General features: G+C 39.1%; 1 protein-coding gene across 9 annotated transcripts; it reads left to right on the forward strand.

Annotated features, from left to right (window-relative positions):
- Positions 1-1,862: 1,862 nt before the first annotated feature.
- LOC143883273 (fluoride export protein 1-like) lies at positions 1,863-17,525 on the forward strand. 9 transcript variants are annotated; one of them, XM_077386848.1, is made up of 9 exons: positions 2,102-2,118; positions 2,692-2,825; positions 2,923-2,945; positions 3,896-4,270; positions 11,989-12,066; positions 15,326-15,424; positions 15,683-15,875; positions 16,140-16,543; positions 17,059-17,525. In XM_077386848.1, the coding sequence occupies exons 4-9, from the start codon at positions 3,905-3,907 to the stop codon at positions 17,275-17,277; spliced, it is 1,359 nt and encodes a 452-aa protein (XP_077242963.1). In that variant the 5' UTR covers positions 2,102-2,118; positions 2,692-2,825; positions 2,923-2,945; positions 3,896-3,904; the 3' UTR covers positions 17,278-17,525. The 9 variants fall into 9 exon arrangements, 8 of the variants coding, with proteins under 8 accessions (XP_077242764.1, XP_077243089.1, XP_077243137.1 ...); XR_013252568.1 differs by lacking the exon at positions 2,692-2,825 and having other exon boundaries at positions 1,863-2,122; positions 2,890-2,945; positions 16,140-16,818; positions 17,059-17,198; XM_077386649.1 differs by lacking the exon at positions 2,692-2,825 and having other exon boundaries at positions 1,864-2,122; positions 2,890-2,945.
- The last annotated feature ends 615 nt before the right edge of the window (positions 17,526-18,140 follow it).

Below are 18,140 nucleotides of genomic sequence, written 5' to 3' on the forward strand. Positions count from 1 at the left end.
CCGGCGGGCCACTGCTCGGCGGAAATCATTCGATTTAGCGCCCGTGAGAAGTGCGTTCGTAGCGGCCGAGGGGTCCAAATCTGGCACTTGGAGCGCCTCCCTGTTGAAGCGGCTGACGAAGGCTTTGAGAGGTTCATTATCCTCCTGCCGCAAGGTCATCAGGGATGCTGCTGTTTTCCTTGGCCTGCGGCTGCTCATGAAGTGACGAACTAGGTCTTCTCCGAAGTCCTCAAAGTTATTGATGGAGTTCGGTCGGATCCTTGAGTACCAATCCCTAGCTGCACCTGTGAGGGTTGTCGGGAATGCTCTACAGAGGAAACCGTCTGACGCACCGTGGAGGAGCATCAACGTCCGGAACATCTCCAAATGGTCGACGGGGTCAGTGGTCCCATCATACTGCGGGATAGCTGGCATTTTAAACCCCATTGGTGCTGGAGCACTCATCACATCGTCGGTGAACGGCGTTCTGCTCGAGAACGCCCTGGACACAGGCCGGCCTTGATCCTTAGCCAGCTCTTCGATTCTGTGACCCATCTCTTCTATCCTTCGCATCACCAGGTCGTCTTTATGTTCTGGCGACCTGTTTCTCCCCACGGATTGGCCTGCGGCAGAGCCGGAGTGGCTCTCCGGGCTCCGACGACGGGACCCTGATTTCGCCCGTGGCGCGCGCTCCTCATGAGCTCGGCGTTTTTGCGCAGAGCGAGACCTAGACCTCCTACGGCGGTGCGGCTCTGTCTGAGCATGCCTGGCTATGGGGTGACGGACTTGTCCGGGGGAATGGCGAGTCCGGTCTTCACTACGACGCGACGACCCTCCCCTGTGAATTTCTGACCTTTCGAGGACAGGTTGTGGAGCTTCCGGAGGAGGTTGGGGAGGTGCCTGGAGCAGCTGCTGATACTGGCCAACGAGAGCGGTCATCTGGTGGAAGAGAGCTTGGACTTGCTCTGGAGTCGGCATGGAGTTAAGATTTACGGAGCGAGGCTGGTTTTGTTCAGCCGTGGCGGAGGCTGCCACTACCAGCGAGGCGAGTCGCTCACTCCGAGTCCTGCCGGGTAGCACGGCTCGGGTGGTACGTGCGGTTGGCACCCGCGTACTCTTGCGTCCTGCCATTTTTGTGAAGTGGTTGGAACAGCCTTTAGTTCTGCGGTCCCACGGATGGCGCCAATCTGTTAGGCCCAAAATCGGTTAACAGATATGGCAGTGACGTAAGAGCCGAGCTGGAGGGAAGTAGAGTCCGGATGAGCTGTGTGCTGCACAGGAGCAAACGAGGTCAGAATGACCGACCCGGAGTGTACTCCGGACAGGCCCTTCGACACCCAAGTCAGTATGAGCCGGAGTGAAGAGGGTGTTTTAAGAGTGGTGGGTGAGAATTCAATACCCTGATTTATGAGTTTTGAATGCCCTTTTATAGGGAGAAATTGGGGTAGTTGGGGAGTTAATGCTCCCAGACAGGTGTCGACCAGCTATAGGCTCAAGCTCGCCTACTCTGTGTAATTACCAAACTACCCCCGCTGGTGAGGGTCCTGCGGTGGGCCCTCCTCTAGCCACGTGTTGGAAGCTAACAGGCTGCTGCGCTGTTGCACCCCATCACTTCCCATCGTGAAGGCCTATCCTTATCCTTTTCCTTACACAGGATATCATTAATGAAGCAATTAAGGGTGTTTTTATCAAATACGGGGGGGGCGCTATATACACGGCACAAGGCTAATCTTCAACAAAGTTAAGGTGGGAAAGCTTTGGACCGACCATTTAAGTCAAAGCAGAAAAACGCGTCCTGCCCTACGATTGCTGGTGGGCAATATCCACCGTCCACCTGTACAGCTTTCCTTTTTGTAGCCTTACCTTCGTTTTATAATAACTGTACAATTTCCATTGGGTCGAAAACTCGAAGCGCTTTGGATCTTGAAAAACAACCTTCTCTCTTTTCCTCAATGATAAATTCGCATCCCATGTAGGATAATTTGCATCCCTTTTAACGTGAATTGTGGCGGACTTTAATTATTTTTGACGTTACAAGGGTGCGAAATATCCTACATGGGTGCGAATTTATCATTGCCCTTTTTTAATTGGAAAAGACTTCTAAAACGGAGCTCCGTTCTGTTCATCCACCGGAGATTGGTAGGTAATTATTGAAAATTTATCCCTAAAATAGGGGTATTTTGGTCATTCCAGTTAGAACAAGAATCGTTGGGACGATGGGGCCTTCTTTCTTGTCTTGTGTTACAAAAGAGCTTTTTGTTTCCAACTTCCAATACTGGCACTACCATGTTTTAATAACTGCACTAACTCAGCTTGTCTTTTTATTTTTGGGAACTGTAATTACCTTTGATAGTTGTTTAAGTAATATGAGACAAGATGAACTGGTGCGATTATCAAAACATGATAGTGCCAAAATCATTAGTCATACTGTTATCGTTTTACAAAACCCTTTACAAAAAGTGCTATTTTTTTCATTTTCTATTTATAAAGTGTTTCTGCTTTCGAAAGTCAAAACAAAACCTTATCGGCAATTCAACGGTCGGATAACGACCCAAATATAAATCAAAACCTACCATCACATTCAGTTTTAACTCCATTGGTTTCTAATTCCATCACACTGATTTTTTTTCTTCATCTCTTCAATATCTCTACTTTTTGAAGTGCTTTCATCATCAAACAACTTTTTTTCTGAATTATGGCACTTCCTTCAAGGCTCTCACATACTTCAATCAGTCCACAAGCCTTTTCTTCAAACACTGCGGCACATACTGCAGAAATTTGAAGGTCATTGTAAATTGCTAAAGCCTCCATCTCCCAGAGCTCAGCATCATTAGTCTTTTTTTGTGGTACATAACTCAAATACTCTTCTCTAATTCTAAGTTCCTCTATTTTTTCATGCAATTCACATAGGTCTGACTCCAACTTTTTGTTTGCTTCACGAAGGCATTCGATCTCCTCAATCCAATGTAAGTTATCTTCTGACAGCGTGAGGACCCGCTTATCTAACTCTTCTTTTATCATCAAATTGGTCTTAGCCTCATCAAATTGCTGCCTGAGACTCTCAAAATCCCGACGTAATTCAATGTTCTCGCTCTGTGTAGCTTGGATCTTCTCATCTGCTTGTGAGAGCTCCATCTCCTTCTGACCCAACAAATCCTTTCCAATTTCAATTTGATGCTGCAACTGTTCTCTTTCATTTCTGACTGTGTTCAACTCATCCCCCAAAATCACCGCACAACTTTGACACTCTTCCAACGGATTGTGGGTGTAGATATATACCAACACTCCCTCGGTTTGATAATGGCACTCTCCATATTATTATGGGGATTAAAATGATCAATGTGCCTCCTAGAACAACAGTACCATCTAAGTTATTCACATATGATATTACGTGTGTTCTGATTCGTTATTCATCTGTTATTCATCTTTCACATTCATACATATGGAGATTTTATACGGTGAAAGCCCTTATAGTCCCTTATTTTTCAAAAAGTACTGTACGGACCACACCATAGAATGATCCAAACCGTCCATATGATGGGCCATAACGTAAATAGGTTGTGCCCAAAAAATCATTTCCATTGCATGATCTTAACCCATCGATCTATAGATGAACTGCATATTATGGAAACCTCTATAGATCGGAGGGATAGGATCATCCTATGGAAATGATTTTTTGGGCACAACCCATTTACGTTATGGCCCATCACATGGACAGTTTGGATCATCCTATAAAATCTCCATATGCTAAAACTTTATTTTGGTGATATTGGACTAAACATCATTTCCTATAAAATCTCCATATGCTAAAACTCCATATTGGTGATATTGGACAGTTTGGATCATCCTATAAAATCTCCATATGCTAAAACTTCATATTGGTGATATTGGACTAAACATCATTTCCTTCTTGCAGTATCAGAAAATGGAACCCATAAATGGATATGTTCATGAAGGATCCGAAACAGTTCATCGTGACATTAGGAACCCAGAATTTGTTACTCAATCCGAAAGCTTTTCTCATTTGTCTTATCAAAAGGATGTCGAGATGGGCTCTTCATTTGGTAGGAGGAAAAATGCTGGTTCCTGGAGGAAAAACTCTACAAGCTTTTCCCAAGTACTTGATGATATAAGTGTTGCACAATCAGGAGATAGTGGAGATCGATCATTTCGCGGTGAGGGATGTAGCCGGAGTAGCAGTCTACGGTTCGGGCCCGATGAGTTGTTATCTGTTGAGGATGGAGCCAGGGAACTTCCAGAGGATGCACAGTCATTGAGCCAATCCTCCAAGGTCAGTTAAAGATGAATGTCTAGGAGAGGAAATGTCTGATACATGTTACTTTTTTTTTTATAGAAATTGCTGCAATCATTATCTTTGTTGAAGTATAAATGATTAAATAACACCAACTCTAACAGCTTAAACTTTTGGAGTAATTGATTGTTTCACGTGGTATCAGAGCTATTACCTAATGGCATATTCTGGGTTCAAAACCCAAAAACTCCTTGATATTAAAAATCCACGCGTAGGGCCAACCCAAAAAGAGGGACAGCACATGAGGGGAAGTGTTGAAGTATAAATGATTAAATAACACCAACTCTAAGGGGCCGTTTGGATACGCGGATTTTAGAATCTTGGATTTCTTCAAAATTGTAGATGGGAGACAAGAGAACAAAGAGACCAGCTGTCGTTTTCTGATTTCTTGCCCTTCTTTCTGACAACAAGAGAGCATGCGATCATCCCATGTTTCCAGGTTTTAGAAATCTCAAGTTGGGGGAGAGACTTCTAAAACCTATTTCTTACTTAAAATTCCAAGAAACACTGTTAGGACAGCATGCAGCAGCTTGATCATGAACCCTCTTTTATACTGTTTTCAAACTAAAACCTGGATTCTAAAATCCGCATATCCAAACGGCCCCTAACAGCATAAGCTTTTGGAGTAATTGGTTGTTTCACAATCTTCCTGTTAAAATGAAAGCTTCGACAGTACAGAGTGGTGTTTAGAAAGGGGAAACCCATTTGACTAGGTTGTTATTTTTCTCTTGAGTAGTTTGAATCAGTCAGCCTGCCATAATCAATAAGCAAGCAAGAAGCTGAGTAGTGGGATGTCAAGAAAAATAAAATGCTATCTATCGACTTAAGGTATAACCGTATAAGGCAATGGTGCAGTATTTTGTGAATATATGTCCCTGTCAAGTAATTTCGAGTATTGTTGTCCACATAAATTGGATAAAATTTTGTGCAGACATTAGTAGCATCTATCGGTTTGTCCAACTAATATTAAAAAATAAATTGATTTTGATCCACAGGAAGCACGCGATATACAGATATTCATAAATCTTGAATTTTAATTGTCAAAGAAATAAGAAATACCTATGAAAATCAGATATGTGTCTCAGTATAAGCAGCTATGGCTTCTCTAGCAAAAAAAAAGATCATATAATAGGTTTATGGTCAGTTCCACAATCATTGAATAAGACCAGAAATCTCAAGCATTCTGATGATCTATTCTGAGATATGATTTTTTAAGTCACAGTTGAAATACAGAAATAAGGGAGAAAAGGACTTGGAACAAAACTCCATTAACTTCAGCAATCAATCACTTGATCTTTGAACTCCAAAACTCTAAACTATGAAGGCTCCATCTTCCACATACTTATTGCTTCTGACTGAATTTTTATCTTTTAGTTGTTTTAGAATGTCTAGAAAAGCAGCCTCGAATGAATTAATATCAATATTTTGCCCATTATTTATCCTTCAACAAATGTAGTGCAAGTAGGGATCGTTAGTAGCTGAGCTAAAATTCCCCTTTTGGGTCAAGTATGGACAAAATTATTTTCAGCAATTTAACAAAAGAAACACTTCAATGCAGACTCATTCAAAGCTCACGTGATTATAGCTATATGTGTTTTGGACGAATTATAGTTATATTTGTTTTGGAAGAGCTACTATAAGGGGATGGTCTTGTCTATATTTTTCATTATGGTGCAAAAAAACTGGGTTTCAAGATGATTTTGTGCTCTTTGAATGCCATTCTATTTAGACGGTTGTTTTCTGTGTATACTACGGGCAATAACAATTTATGGCTGTCATTCGAAAAAAACAATTTATGGCCTTGAAGGTCAAATACCGTGCGATTTTACAGTCTTGTGAAGGCTAAGTGATAAAGGGAGTTGGCCTCGTGGTATTGTGTTTATGACCAAGTTCTGTAGCTCCCAGCTCCCTGAAGTCTCCAACCAGCCTTCTGTAGGAGATTCAGTTTGAAGTTTTTCTTCTGTGACAAGTTACGATCCAAATTCATCACGTCTATCAACTAGTACAATTTATTATAATGTATCTTCGAATATGTTTGTACCTATCACATCCAGCCTCTGATGAAAAATACATACATCTATACCATAGAACTATTTTAGACAACCCGTACAAGTGTGGCTCTTTGGCTTAAAGTCATGGGTATGCTTCTCATTGACGCGCGTTTGAATTCCCCCGGGCTTACCCGATGCCCGTGGCTTACGGGTGATTACCGGCATCCATAGGGAATAGTCCTGCCCTAAAAATTGGGGTGGGGATGCCCTATGTCATAAAAAAATTAGACCTCCTTGATCATTCATGCTAAATCTTGGTCAACATCTTTCTATGAAATGCATATCCATATATGATTCTCTTAATTTGTCTCCAATGTTATGTTACCTACATAGGGAAAAAAAGAAGAAGCATACAACAGTTGTATTTTGCCGAGAACGACTTGTTTTAGCGTATGAGTGTAGCTTCAACTCCAATAATCCTTGAACTTATGCTCTAAAAACATAAGCCCCATGTAAACAAAACACTTCAAAATTACTGCACCACTCCCGTGCTTGTTAATGATACTTCAATTTTCAACTATACAAGTCACACACAAAATACCGGTCCCACCCCCGTGATTCTTTTCATCATGGAACACACTATTCACAATCTAGCAAGTTGCTACCTGTACACCTCTTCTTGTAACTCTCTGTGCAGCATAGAAAATCTCATTGATTTGGCAAAGGCAGCAATCATAGACAATGACTAGCTTCCGGCCTGTGTTGTATATTTCAGAGGGTTGTAAACTTTCTAATATTAAGTATAAAAACAGTATCTATGTTGTAACATGGCATATTTTGTTACATTGACTAAAACAAGAGGACTTTTGGTTTAACCATCGAGCAAAAAGTTTCATCATAGTCAAAACTCTTGAAATGCATATATGTATATTTCTGGTGCATGTTTGTCATGTCTTAGGTTAGACTACGTTAGCCATTTTATTTCCAATTCAAGAGGCATCATTGTGATTGTTTTAAGTTTACAACTAGGAAATAGTACAGTCCTTTGTTCTTGCTTAGAACCTATTTGCTATTAAGAGAGTCTCAAACCTTTCATTATGTTGTTGAGTTGATTTCGTCCTTGTAAATGCACTCAGAACCCTCATTATTCTCATGTGGCTCCTCCAATTCCCATATTTCAAGGGACTAAATGTTTGTGGTTGTAATGATCCAGATTTTGACGATGGGGGCTCTATGTGTTATGATTACTTAAGTTTCAAATGGTCTGGAAGGAAGGAAACATGTTGAAAGGATAATCAACTATATGAATTGAACTTCTCCATTGTATTCCTAACTGGAGATGACCTTCTCAATTGCTCTGTTAACAAATAACAAAACTGTATGATTGTGTTTCTTGGTACTGCAGATTATGTGTGAAGAACTTGACAAAAGAAACAATGCAACTCCTGCCTTAATTAATGAGATAAAGAATTGAATAGTACAGGCTTCTCTTTTGGATGCAGAGTTGGCAAGGCTGCCAGAGTTAAAAATCTACAATAAGTTAATAGCCCCTTCTTGTAGAGAAAACATTTTCATGATGAACATCAATTCTTTAGAATGTAGCATTGGTATCCTTTGTCCTTTTCATTGTAATCAGACGGTACAAATGAGTGCAGTTTGTTGTAAATTTATTTCATTCAACCTTTACACATGGGTGAAGTTTGTAGTAATTATATTTCATACATCATAAAATAAGAGAACCCATTATCTCAGAATTACTGATGTGTATAAGAGAATAACAAAGATATGCCAATAGTTTTAGACCCTAGAATGAAATCTACCTATTAGACAGATCTATAGAATGCCATTCAAAAAAAAAAAAAAAGAAAGAAAGAAAGAGACTGATCTGTAGAACAATGGCACAGAAAAAAGAATCCTTGGACACCAACGATTTTTAAGAGTGTTAAGAACACTGTCTATGAGGAATAAAATGACTCTCATTATAGCGAACGAGACCACCTCCATTTGTACAAAAATACTTATATAATACAATACTCAACTCAACTCAACTAAGTCTCTGTCCCAAACTAGTTGGGGTCGGCTAATGAATCCTTTAGAAAATTTTCATGAAGAAGGTGAAAGGCTCTACCCGGCTCAAATTGACTAAGTCTAATCCTGACACTAGTTGGGTTCATCTACATGGATCATTTTCTTCCATTCTCTCCTATCCAAAGTCATGTTCTCTGTTATGTTCCTACCCCTCAAGTCTTTCCTCACTGTTTCTACCCAAGTTGTTTTCGGTCTGCGCCTACCTCTTTTTACTTATAGAACACAAAACAATATAAGAAAAAAAAACCTTTACAAGAAAATATCTTTCATTACGCGCAGTAGTATTAAATCTGCAAATGTGATCCATAGTTTATCCTTCCATGGAGGTGAATCGGCACTTTTGTGGAGTTTTTTTTTTCAAATGGGAAAGAGCTCAGCACTTTTGTGGAGTTTTAACAGGACTTTCTAGCAAAGTTTGTTTCCCATCTTAACATAGGAGAGCTCCCTACCTTAGAATCATGAATATCTGTATAAGAAAGTAACAAAGATATGAAATAAAGAATTGTAAGCTCCCAAAAAATATATGGCGATAGATCCATTGAATAAATGTGCAAAGGCAATCCTTGGTACACCAAACTTTCATGATCTTATGCAAATTGATATTGGAGAAAATAAATGATCTTTATTGGTGAGGCTCAAGATCAAAACCTAATGTACTTACACAAATACTATGCAATGATATTTAAGCAATACAGATAGGGAGGAAGGTAATCCTTGTAAAATAAAAAATATTCTCATTATGTCAGACAAATATAAAATCTGTTATTGTAACCACAATTTAGAATAAAATGTTTATATTCACTGGAGGTGATTTGACACTAATGTATCATTTTCAATTGGACCTACTGTTAATTCTAGGGTTTCTAATATCCTCAGTATGCCAACTTGGTTAGCATGAGTATATTACCTGCTAATATGATCATTCCGAGGACGTTTTTGTATCTAAAAGATTTTTTTTATTCCCAGTATCTGTTATGGGTAAAAAATTATTATGGAATTATACAGATTTGCTATTGAGGATGGGTTGATACCTTTTTTTTTTCCCAACTCTCCTTGATCTTAGAGTCAGAACTCCTTTTATATTGTGAACCTTAAGAAGCTTTATATTGCTTCATCCCTCACAAAATCATTTCGTTGAAGGTCATGAATGTTGTATCAGGAAATGCCTTAAGGATACCTCATGATCAAGATATATTAATGCTTTGAGGGTTATAGTGGAGAATTCCTTGATCTAAAATTCCCTTCAGATTTACAGTTGAAATAGCATGTGAATGTCTAAGACAACTATGGAGCCTTGGTTTGACATTGCTGTGAATCTGCACTTCATTACATTGTTCTAGAAAGGCAGTAGGCTGCACCCAGAGCTACTTACAATGTAGTGTTGGTGAGAAAGGTCGTTAGTTATGACTAGATTGTCGGGAATACAATGTGCAATTGCGGGACATGCCATTCTGATATTGGTGCATCGGCCTCCCGTCTTCCAAATGAAGCATCCATTTAGCTGGCCAATAAAAATTTACCTTCTTGGATGTATTGCCATCTGGATATAACCACAAATCAACAATCCCATCCTCCAAGAATAATTGTGAGACGTAATTTCTGATTCCTTTTCCAAATTGTTAACTGATGAAGTTGTGGGACATATACACTCTAATGAAGATTACCGAACTATTACTTCCGTAAGCGTTTTATAATTCAATGGTCTCAGACGTTAGAGGTGATGATTGTATGTTATGTACTTAGGTGGATAAACTGGATAACCACATCCATTCCTCCCCCCCCCCCCCAAAAAAAAAAAAAACTCCTGCTAGGAAGAATATCCAGTTCTCCCCCAATCAGATAGACAGAGGCATGTATTTAGTTGGGTGACATTACACGATAACCAGTGATTGGTCTCATTTATGTTTGGTCATTCAAAAAGCTTTATTAAGTTTGGTAGAGAACAAAAGAGGGCGGAGAAGGGGGGAGTTGGTTTTTATTGAATGAGATTGATTTTTATTGAATCACATTTAGTAGACTAATTTAGTTATTTAATCCATTGCCTGCACTCTTTTCTTCTCAATCCATAATATTATCTCATGCATCAGAAAGCCCGACTTGGAACAGTAAGATGGTTTTGGCTGAAATCAAGAAATTTGAATATCCTAAGTTGTTTGTAATAATTAATTGTTATAAGATTTTGGTTGCTTTCTACCAAAATCTAGCCTGTGTCTCATTCAAAACTTGTCAAGCAAACATGATTATGCATATCTGAAGATAGTTTTTCATGGTTGCAACTTTAGTACAAGGTTGAGAATGAGCATTCATTAAGGAGTTCAATTTAGCTAAATAGTTAGTTTAAAGAATGGCTTTCGGACCATGATAGAGGAATACTTGTACAGCATTCCTTGAAAAAATGAGCTTCATTCCATAGATATCTAGTTGGAAAAGAACCATTTATTGTACTTTCCGAAACCATGTCTTGTAAAGTATCTAATTAGCTACATTCACCTAGATCAACACGTGACATCAGAACACGCTATAGACACTTCTATGAAATAAACCAGAATAAAAAGATAATTCAAGAACATCATACATTGATTGCTTTGAATGATGATCAGAAAAGTAGTGTATCATAGGGAATGTGGAAGAAGTAAACCACTACTCAGAAATGATAATTATCCAGCCCATTTATTGTAGAGCGGCAGGTACAATTTATTTGAGGAGGAACCTTGTACTAACCAAAATTCCATCTTGAATAAAATTTTGGACTATGTAACTCGTCATCTGAAATTTGTGGCATGCACTATGATTGAAGGAATCATCTGTTGCTACACTTTCCTATCATTTCTTGTCTATCCTAATTAATGATGTGTATGCCATTAATTTTATACCCTCTCAGTGTATTTTCCTTCTATCCTAATTAATAATGCATCTACCATTTAGATTCCCAGATTTTTCAATAATAGTGTATATCCTAAATTGCTCATCTATTGCGAAAAGATGGATCTTAGTGATCTTTCAATGCCATAGTTGACGCCAGGAAATATATGATACACATTATTTAGGTAGGTCAGTCCAATTAAGAAATCTGTGTAGAAGAGATTAGGGTTTAAGCAAGGTTGCTTAAAGCATTACACCCAAGGTATCTAATTTGGAATACCAAGTTTGTTGTCTTCAGCCCCTATATATAGAGATACACTAGGGTTATTGACTGGTTAATGGACTCCAGCCCATGTAGGCCCACTACACCGGTCCATTATCTTATTGGGCTTATATTAGAACATATATAGGGTTATATTATATACCCAACAATCTGAAACCATGATGGTGTTCAATCAAGAAACTCTATTCCAAGGTTGTTATATGCCAGCACACCAGTGTTCGCTATCTTCTTCCATGTCTGGTTGTTGCATTTCCTATTATCCACCTCAAGACTAATGTTGTTTTAGAAATCTGCAAGCCAATATAAAAATATGCTGTATTTTTCACATGATCTTTGTCCAATGATTTTTAAACATTGAAATTAGTACTTTTTTCATATGATAAATAAAGTTCATGAATACCTCTTGGTCATGAGAGACCTTAAAAAAAGGAAAAGAAAATCAGATTACTGACAGATGGTATCTTTATTTGCAGGATAATCAGAAGAGTTTTCCTCCGTCATTGAAGTATATTTCATGCCTGATTCATTTAGCTGTCTTTGGAATTATGGGGGTAAAATGCTACATTTCTCTTGGCTCAGCACTGAGTAGATTTCTCGTCAGATGTCATATAGATATATTTTGTTTTTTTTTTATTGGTGTATAGATATATTATGTTCATCATTACAAAGACTCCATTAATCCTTATGGAAACTTCAATATGGTTGACCATTTCAGAGCATGCTCCATTCCACTTTCTTCAATTGCTACTTGTATCATTAATTCCTTTGTCTTGCCAATGTCTTGGCTATTCATCCAAAATTACATTGCAAAGGAACCTGCCGATGTATATTTTCAAAACAAAAAAGAACCTACCAATGTTTTATTGCTTGTAGTTCAGTGAAATAACTCTGGACAACCTAACATGAGAAGCAAAGGACATTAAGTTGTTTATGAAGGCTAATTATGGTCAATTAAACATGACCATATCATTACCATTGTTCTGAAAATCAAATCAGATTATTAAACTTGTAAGTGAGACAGAATGAATCAAATTTTAGAATTACATAAGAAGATATTTTCAACACTTTCGAAAACTACTAAAAGATAGTTAAACATTTTGTAAATACGATATGGCTAAATCAATCATATTCGAAAATTCTCCATCGAACTCTAATCTGATAATAGCATTCTTTAGACTCATATCTAGATAAGTACACCTTGTCGAAAAATAGCGAGTGCTAGTCAGCTACCATCCTTGATATAGGTTGTTCTCCTGTGCTCCTGTAAGAAGTCCTTCCTATACATGATGCGCTTTTTATCCTTCTGAGTCAATGCAATGACCCAATTCGCCCAGGCTGGGATGGCCTCTGACCTAAGCGGGGTTGCACCGTAGGGACCCGTAGTCTCCAGAGTGTTAGTCAGCAGGTAGCGACTCGAAAATCTGATTTACTTCCAAGCTGGTGTAATGGCATGATTAGTTGTTGTTTCTCCCTCATTCTATAGCTCTGTTGTTCGTGTAGTCATGAAGAAAATCAAGTCTCAACTTTTTCTTTTTGCACTTACTCTTCCACACCAATGCATAAGTGACGCAGCCCAAGGCCTTGGTAACTGTTGGTATGCGGAGGAGATGGAGATGATATAAGCCGAAAAAAATGACTGTAAAAAATGATGCAAAATCAGGATGGAGAGGAGAGGGATATAGGTTTTATTCGAATATGAAAACGGAGCAACAATGGTAGGAGTTTTCTCGCCTTCTAGGGGATTTGTTATTCTGTTTTCTAATATTTGGTTGTTTCTTAATCTACCGATAGAGGGAGGGAGGGAGGAGTTGTTCCCCATGCACTGTTGGCCTTTATGGTCTTTCAAATTAGAAAGAAAACCATTTTACAGCTACAGTGATGAAACCGTAGCCTTGGGTTGGGTGAGGAGGGGGTGTTGTGTTTCCAGGTCAAATTTGGTTGCTATTAAATCAAGGGATTTTTTAGAAAAATTGCAAGGGTTTAGTTGAAAATGGGTGGGAAGTGAGAGGCATTTTGGACCATTCACTATCATTAGTCAAACTTAACAGTGCGCCCTCCCTCTTCTGGATTTCCTTTGCATCAGGAAGCTTTCTAATCAATTTATGTATCAATAAATGCTTTTATTTCTCTATTTATTTATTCTGTAGATACTAATCAATAATCTAGGGAAGATGATTGGTGATGTTGTCATAATAGAGAAGACCAGGAAAACTGTCATCTTCATTTATAATGGTATATTCAGTGAAAACATAACAAGGCAGTTATCAAATAGATCTTTCCAATACATGTGGCAAAGTTCCTAGTATCAGCAAAGCTTCCTGCCTCTTACAAAGCCACCTTGAGATTAGTATTTATTCACGAAATCTAATAGAAGAATAATAAATGGAAACACTGTCATGGAAGTCATTCTGAATTTTAAGATACATAGGCATGTGTCTTACTCTTAACATATTAGCAAATAAGAAAGAATGCACCTGAGATTCATATTACATCTTGTTGGATATCCAAGTCATGGAATGTTTATTCAAGGCAATGCACTATTTTCAAGAGGTGATCAAGAAGTCGTCTGAGAACAGAAGATCCATGACATGTCATATTGAAGGTTTTAGCCATGCATTGGGATGCTCCACTCCATGGACATTCTGCCTCAAGAGATTTTATATGATGAGTGGGCATCTAAACACATAATGGCGGTACTGCCCTTGATATTTGATCCAACAGCAGCGCACTTTTTGAGAAGTTGATGTTGGATCAAATATCAGGGGTGGTACTTCCACTGTACAAACCTTTTAAGTATTTATACGCCCACTCATCATATAATTTCTCCAGTCTCGAATGTTAGACTTTTAAACACACCTTCTTTTGTGGGCCCTTATCTCACCACAAGCAGAGCACTAAGTCACAAGCTTCAAATGAAAGAATTCATGTGCATCTGATACTCCCCCTCAAGCTGAGATTAGTCTCCAATGCATGAAGAGGTTGCTACAGAGATGACTGCACCTATTACTAAACCCGCCATACTGTTAGAAAACTAATAATTAATAGGCCCACTATAGTTAGAATATTAGCATGTGGTCACTGACTGAACATGTTGAGGCTTCATTACTATGGCAGCTAGTTCCTCAGCTTCCCCCTTGGTAAAAGATGGTATCAACCAGTCTCTATATCCTCAATTGTAGTTGTAGGATAGAGAAACCAAATTCATGAAGAAAATTGGTAATAGTTTAGTTGCTTCATACTCGATTTACTGCAAAAGTAATAAAATGTGGATTGAAGGCACCCTTATTAATGTATCTGGGATTGCACCCCCATCTCAAGTATGCACGAGAGGGTAGTGCCACTGAACTAGATGACCTCAACTACTGTTGAAACCCTATTTTAGAAAATCCATTTAAAACTTTTGTCAATATTTTAAACTGGGAATCTAAACTTAAAATATGGCTTTATGAGTGTTTGGGAATTAAGACCGGTCACCTCTAGTGCTCTGGCCAGAAATTGTGAGAAACCTGCTGTAACCTGTTCTCCCCATGCAGGGTTGATACCAAAGAGAAAAAGGAAAGGAAATTCATGTGTACTCTTTCTCCATTCAAAATGCAGAATACGTCTCCTTTAATGCTCAATGCACAACAGTATGATGCCTTTATCATACATCGTTTGATCTAAATAGACAGCAAGAAATATATCTGTTGGGCATAGTCATTGGTTTGAGCCATACAAAGCACTCTAGAAATATCCATACATCTAATTCTATTTGAGAGGAGCTTGTGTAAAACTATTGTCTAGTATACTTACCTTTGTTATTGCTTCTAGGTGTTTGCAAGGTATCTACTGCAAAAGCTATTCGGACCTAGTGTTGCTGGTACCACAAGCGACCAAACCCCACTCTATCTTGACCTTCCCTCTAATATGGTACTCTCTTTCTCTCTCTCTCTCTCTCTCTCTTGTTTTAAATGCTATTTTAGAGAGATGATATCTGCACTCCATGACTTTAATAATGGCCTTCTCTCTTTTGCTTTATGTAATTAGCCAAAGGCAGTTCAAATTCTCAAAAAGCAATCAGCAACCAAGTATAGAAATGTTAAACAAACTCATAAGTGTCATTATTAAACAAGCGAGTGCAGTTATCATTCCCTTTTTTGTATTGTTATAATACATTTTTTTATTCAGGTCGGATCATTCTTAATGGGGTGGTTGGGAATTGTGTTCAAAGCAGACATAAACGAGGTGTCCGACCTGTTAGCCATTGGTTTGACCACCGGATTCTTGGGCAGTCTCACTACATTCAGTGGCTGGAATCAGAAAATGCTTGACCTCTCTGCCGAGGGCCACTGGGTTAATTCCATGGTTGGTCTGCTCATAGGTGAAAAAAACAAAAAAAAAAGTAACTTCTAAACATCAATGTTAGAGAAATCATCAAATGTGAAATGCTCACAGTGGATGTTTTGCTATGGGTGAATCTTATTATTGTCCCGACAAGATCTCATTAGAATGGGGGAGTTGGAGCCACTTGGCCTCACTATAACCCACTTCCCATCATCTCTTGATTGTTGATCAAACTGTGATAAGGTTCACCTACTGTGTTCGTCGTCACATTGTTACTGACTGCATTTGTGATTGGTTGTAGGAATGCTGCTTGTGGTTATGTTGATCAAGGTGGGGGTCGACACTGCCACAGGTTTCAGATATCTTCTCAATCGACGCGGCATGTTGAACTCGAGCACTTGGAAGGTGGATAGTTACAAGGGACAACTAATTCTCTTTTCTGTGTTTGTGTTGATGTTGGGCCTACTGTGGTTTATTAGTGTGGCATCGGTTCGGATCCACTTGGAGAGAGACCATATCAGTGCTGAACTGTGGTTGGCTTGCATAGTAGGGCCCCCCGGTGTGTGGCTCAGGTTTGTCTTGGCCAGACTCAACGGTCGAGGTCTAGGAAGGAACGGTTTGATGACGTGGTTCCCATTCGGGACTCTAGCCGCTAACGTCTTTGCAGCTTGTCTTATGGCAGCCCTGGCTACAATAAGAAATGTGGTAAGAAATTGAATAAAAAATAAGGATCCGATGTGAAAAAACAACACTGAAGAACGCTCTCATTTTCTATGCTACTTGATTGGACTGGCCTGCTGGAAAAATGCCTCACGCCGTAATTTGACGTGCTCACCTCATATCAAAGCATTTCTTAAGTGTTATTTATACGTTTACTCTCAACAAAATGTGGTCTCTGGAACACTGGAAATCAGATACCCTTTGGTTTCCTCTGTAACATAGGAACAACGGCAATCACTTCGAAGGTGAACCACTGCAGAGTGAGTACTTCGTTTTGAAGTGGCCCACCACGAACTGGCTTACCTCCTCTTACTTACCCGCCCTGGAACTTACCATACTGAAAACTATCCCTCTCCCATAATTAGACTACTTATTAAAACTATTTTCCCATAGCATCATGATGTTTTCTTGTGTTTGATTCAAAAGTATTTAGATTCAATTCATCCCAAAAAAGAAATGTTGTTAAGTTACATCTAAGAGGTTTAATTTGTTGTGTGTAGGTTGCTACAAAGCGGTGTGATATCATCGTGACTGGCATTCAGCTTGGGTTCTTAGGATGTTTGAGTACAGTTTCTACTTTTGTTGCCGAGGTTTATACTATGGGGACAAGTGACCATCCACGGAGGGCGTACTTCTATTCGATGGTTACGATCATTCTCTCCTTCGCCTTGGGTACTTTGATTTACTCTGTGCCCGTGTGGACGAAAGGTTATCAGTAAAAGGCCCTCTATATAAATTCTTTGGGGCATTCATGGGCTTGAAAAGGTTGATTTTTGGCATTGGTGGGCGAGGACATCATGTTGTTCAGTGGAGAATTCTCAAAGACATAGGAAGAATGAATTAGCAATGCAAAGTGATTATGTAAATCGAGCTTAATCCATCGTTATAGATTGAATGTTGATGCCGCCATTGTACTGTGACTACTGTCATCTTCTTCTCTAAGGAAGCTCACACCATCTTAGTTGGCTTCGCATGAGTGCATAGGAAAATGATACTGACATATTGTAATGTTCTCTTACATTCTTCCACAGAATGACTAGGCCGATGATCACCCGTCAGAAACAATGCAAGGATCAATTTTTGGGCCCCACAATGGGATATATGTATAGTCAAGGTCATTGATCTTGTAGAGCATCATGCAGCAATTCGCATTGGTCTTGGTCCTATGCCGAATGGACATCCCATGCAAAAGATAAAGGAGTGCAAATATCAGAACGCGGCCTAATAGATCAAGAGGCTAGAATCATCCAATCAAGATGTTCTCTAGTCTCATCAGCACTTGGCTCAACTTGTGATTGCCCGGTCATTTTCACATCGTTCATGTGGAGGCCAAAAACCTGTCCTTTTGCTCTTCTAGCCTTTTGCTTTCTAGTATACCTATGAAAAAAAAATAAAAAATTGCTCATTAGGCTTTCAAGTAATGCAAATGACTACACAAGACATCTGGATCAGAAGAAATCGGGCCGAAATGGCAAGCAATATTGCACCCTATATTCCGAAGGTTGTAACTTTGCTTACATTTACGAGAATCATCACATAGGACTCTGGGGGACCCTAAAATTATCTTCTTTTTAAAATTGAT

Source organism: Tasmannia lanceolata, unplaced genomic scaffold, assembly GCF_043159265.1.
Source record: "Tasmannia lanceolata isolate RefF3 unplaced genomic scaffold, GAP_Taslan_0.1 ptg000002l, whole genome shotgun sequence".
Classification (NCBI taxonomy): domain Eukaryota; kingdom Viridiplantae; phylum Streptophyta; class Magnoliopsida; order Canellales; family Winteraceae; genus Tasmannia; species Tasmannia lanceolata.

Bases quoted from the DNA above. Each gene is read 5' to 3' on its own strand.
- LOC143883273 (XM_077386649.1), top strand. From the start codon at position 2,035: ATGGGTGCGAATTTATCATTGCCCTTTTTTAATTGGAAAAGACTTCTA. The intron at 2,946-3,895 runs GTAAGTTATCTT...TCCTTCTTGCAG, and splicing joins TTCGATCTCCTCAATCCAAT to TATCAGAAAATGGAACCCAT. The intron at 15,425-15,682 runs GTACTCTCTTTC...TTTTTTATTCAG, and splicing joins TTGACCTTCCCTCTAATATG to GTCGGATCATTCTTAATGGG.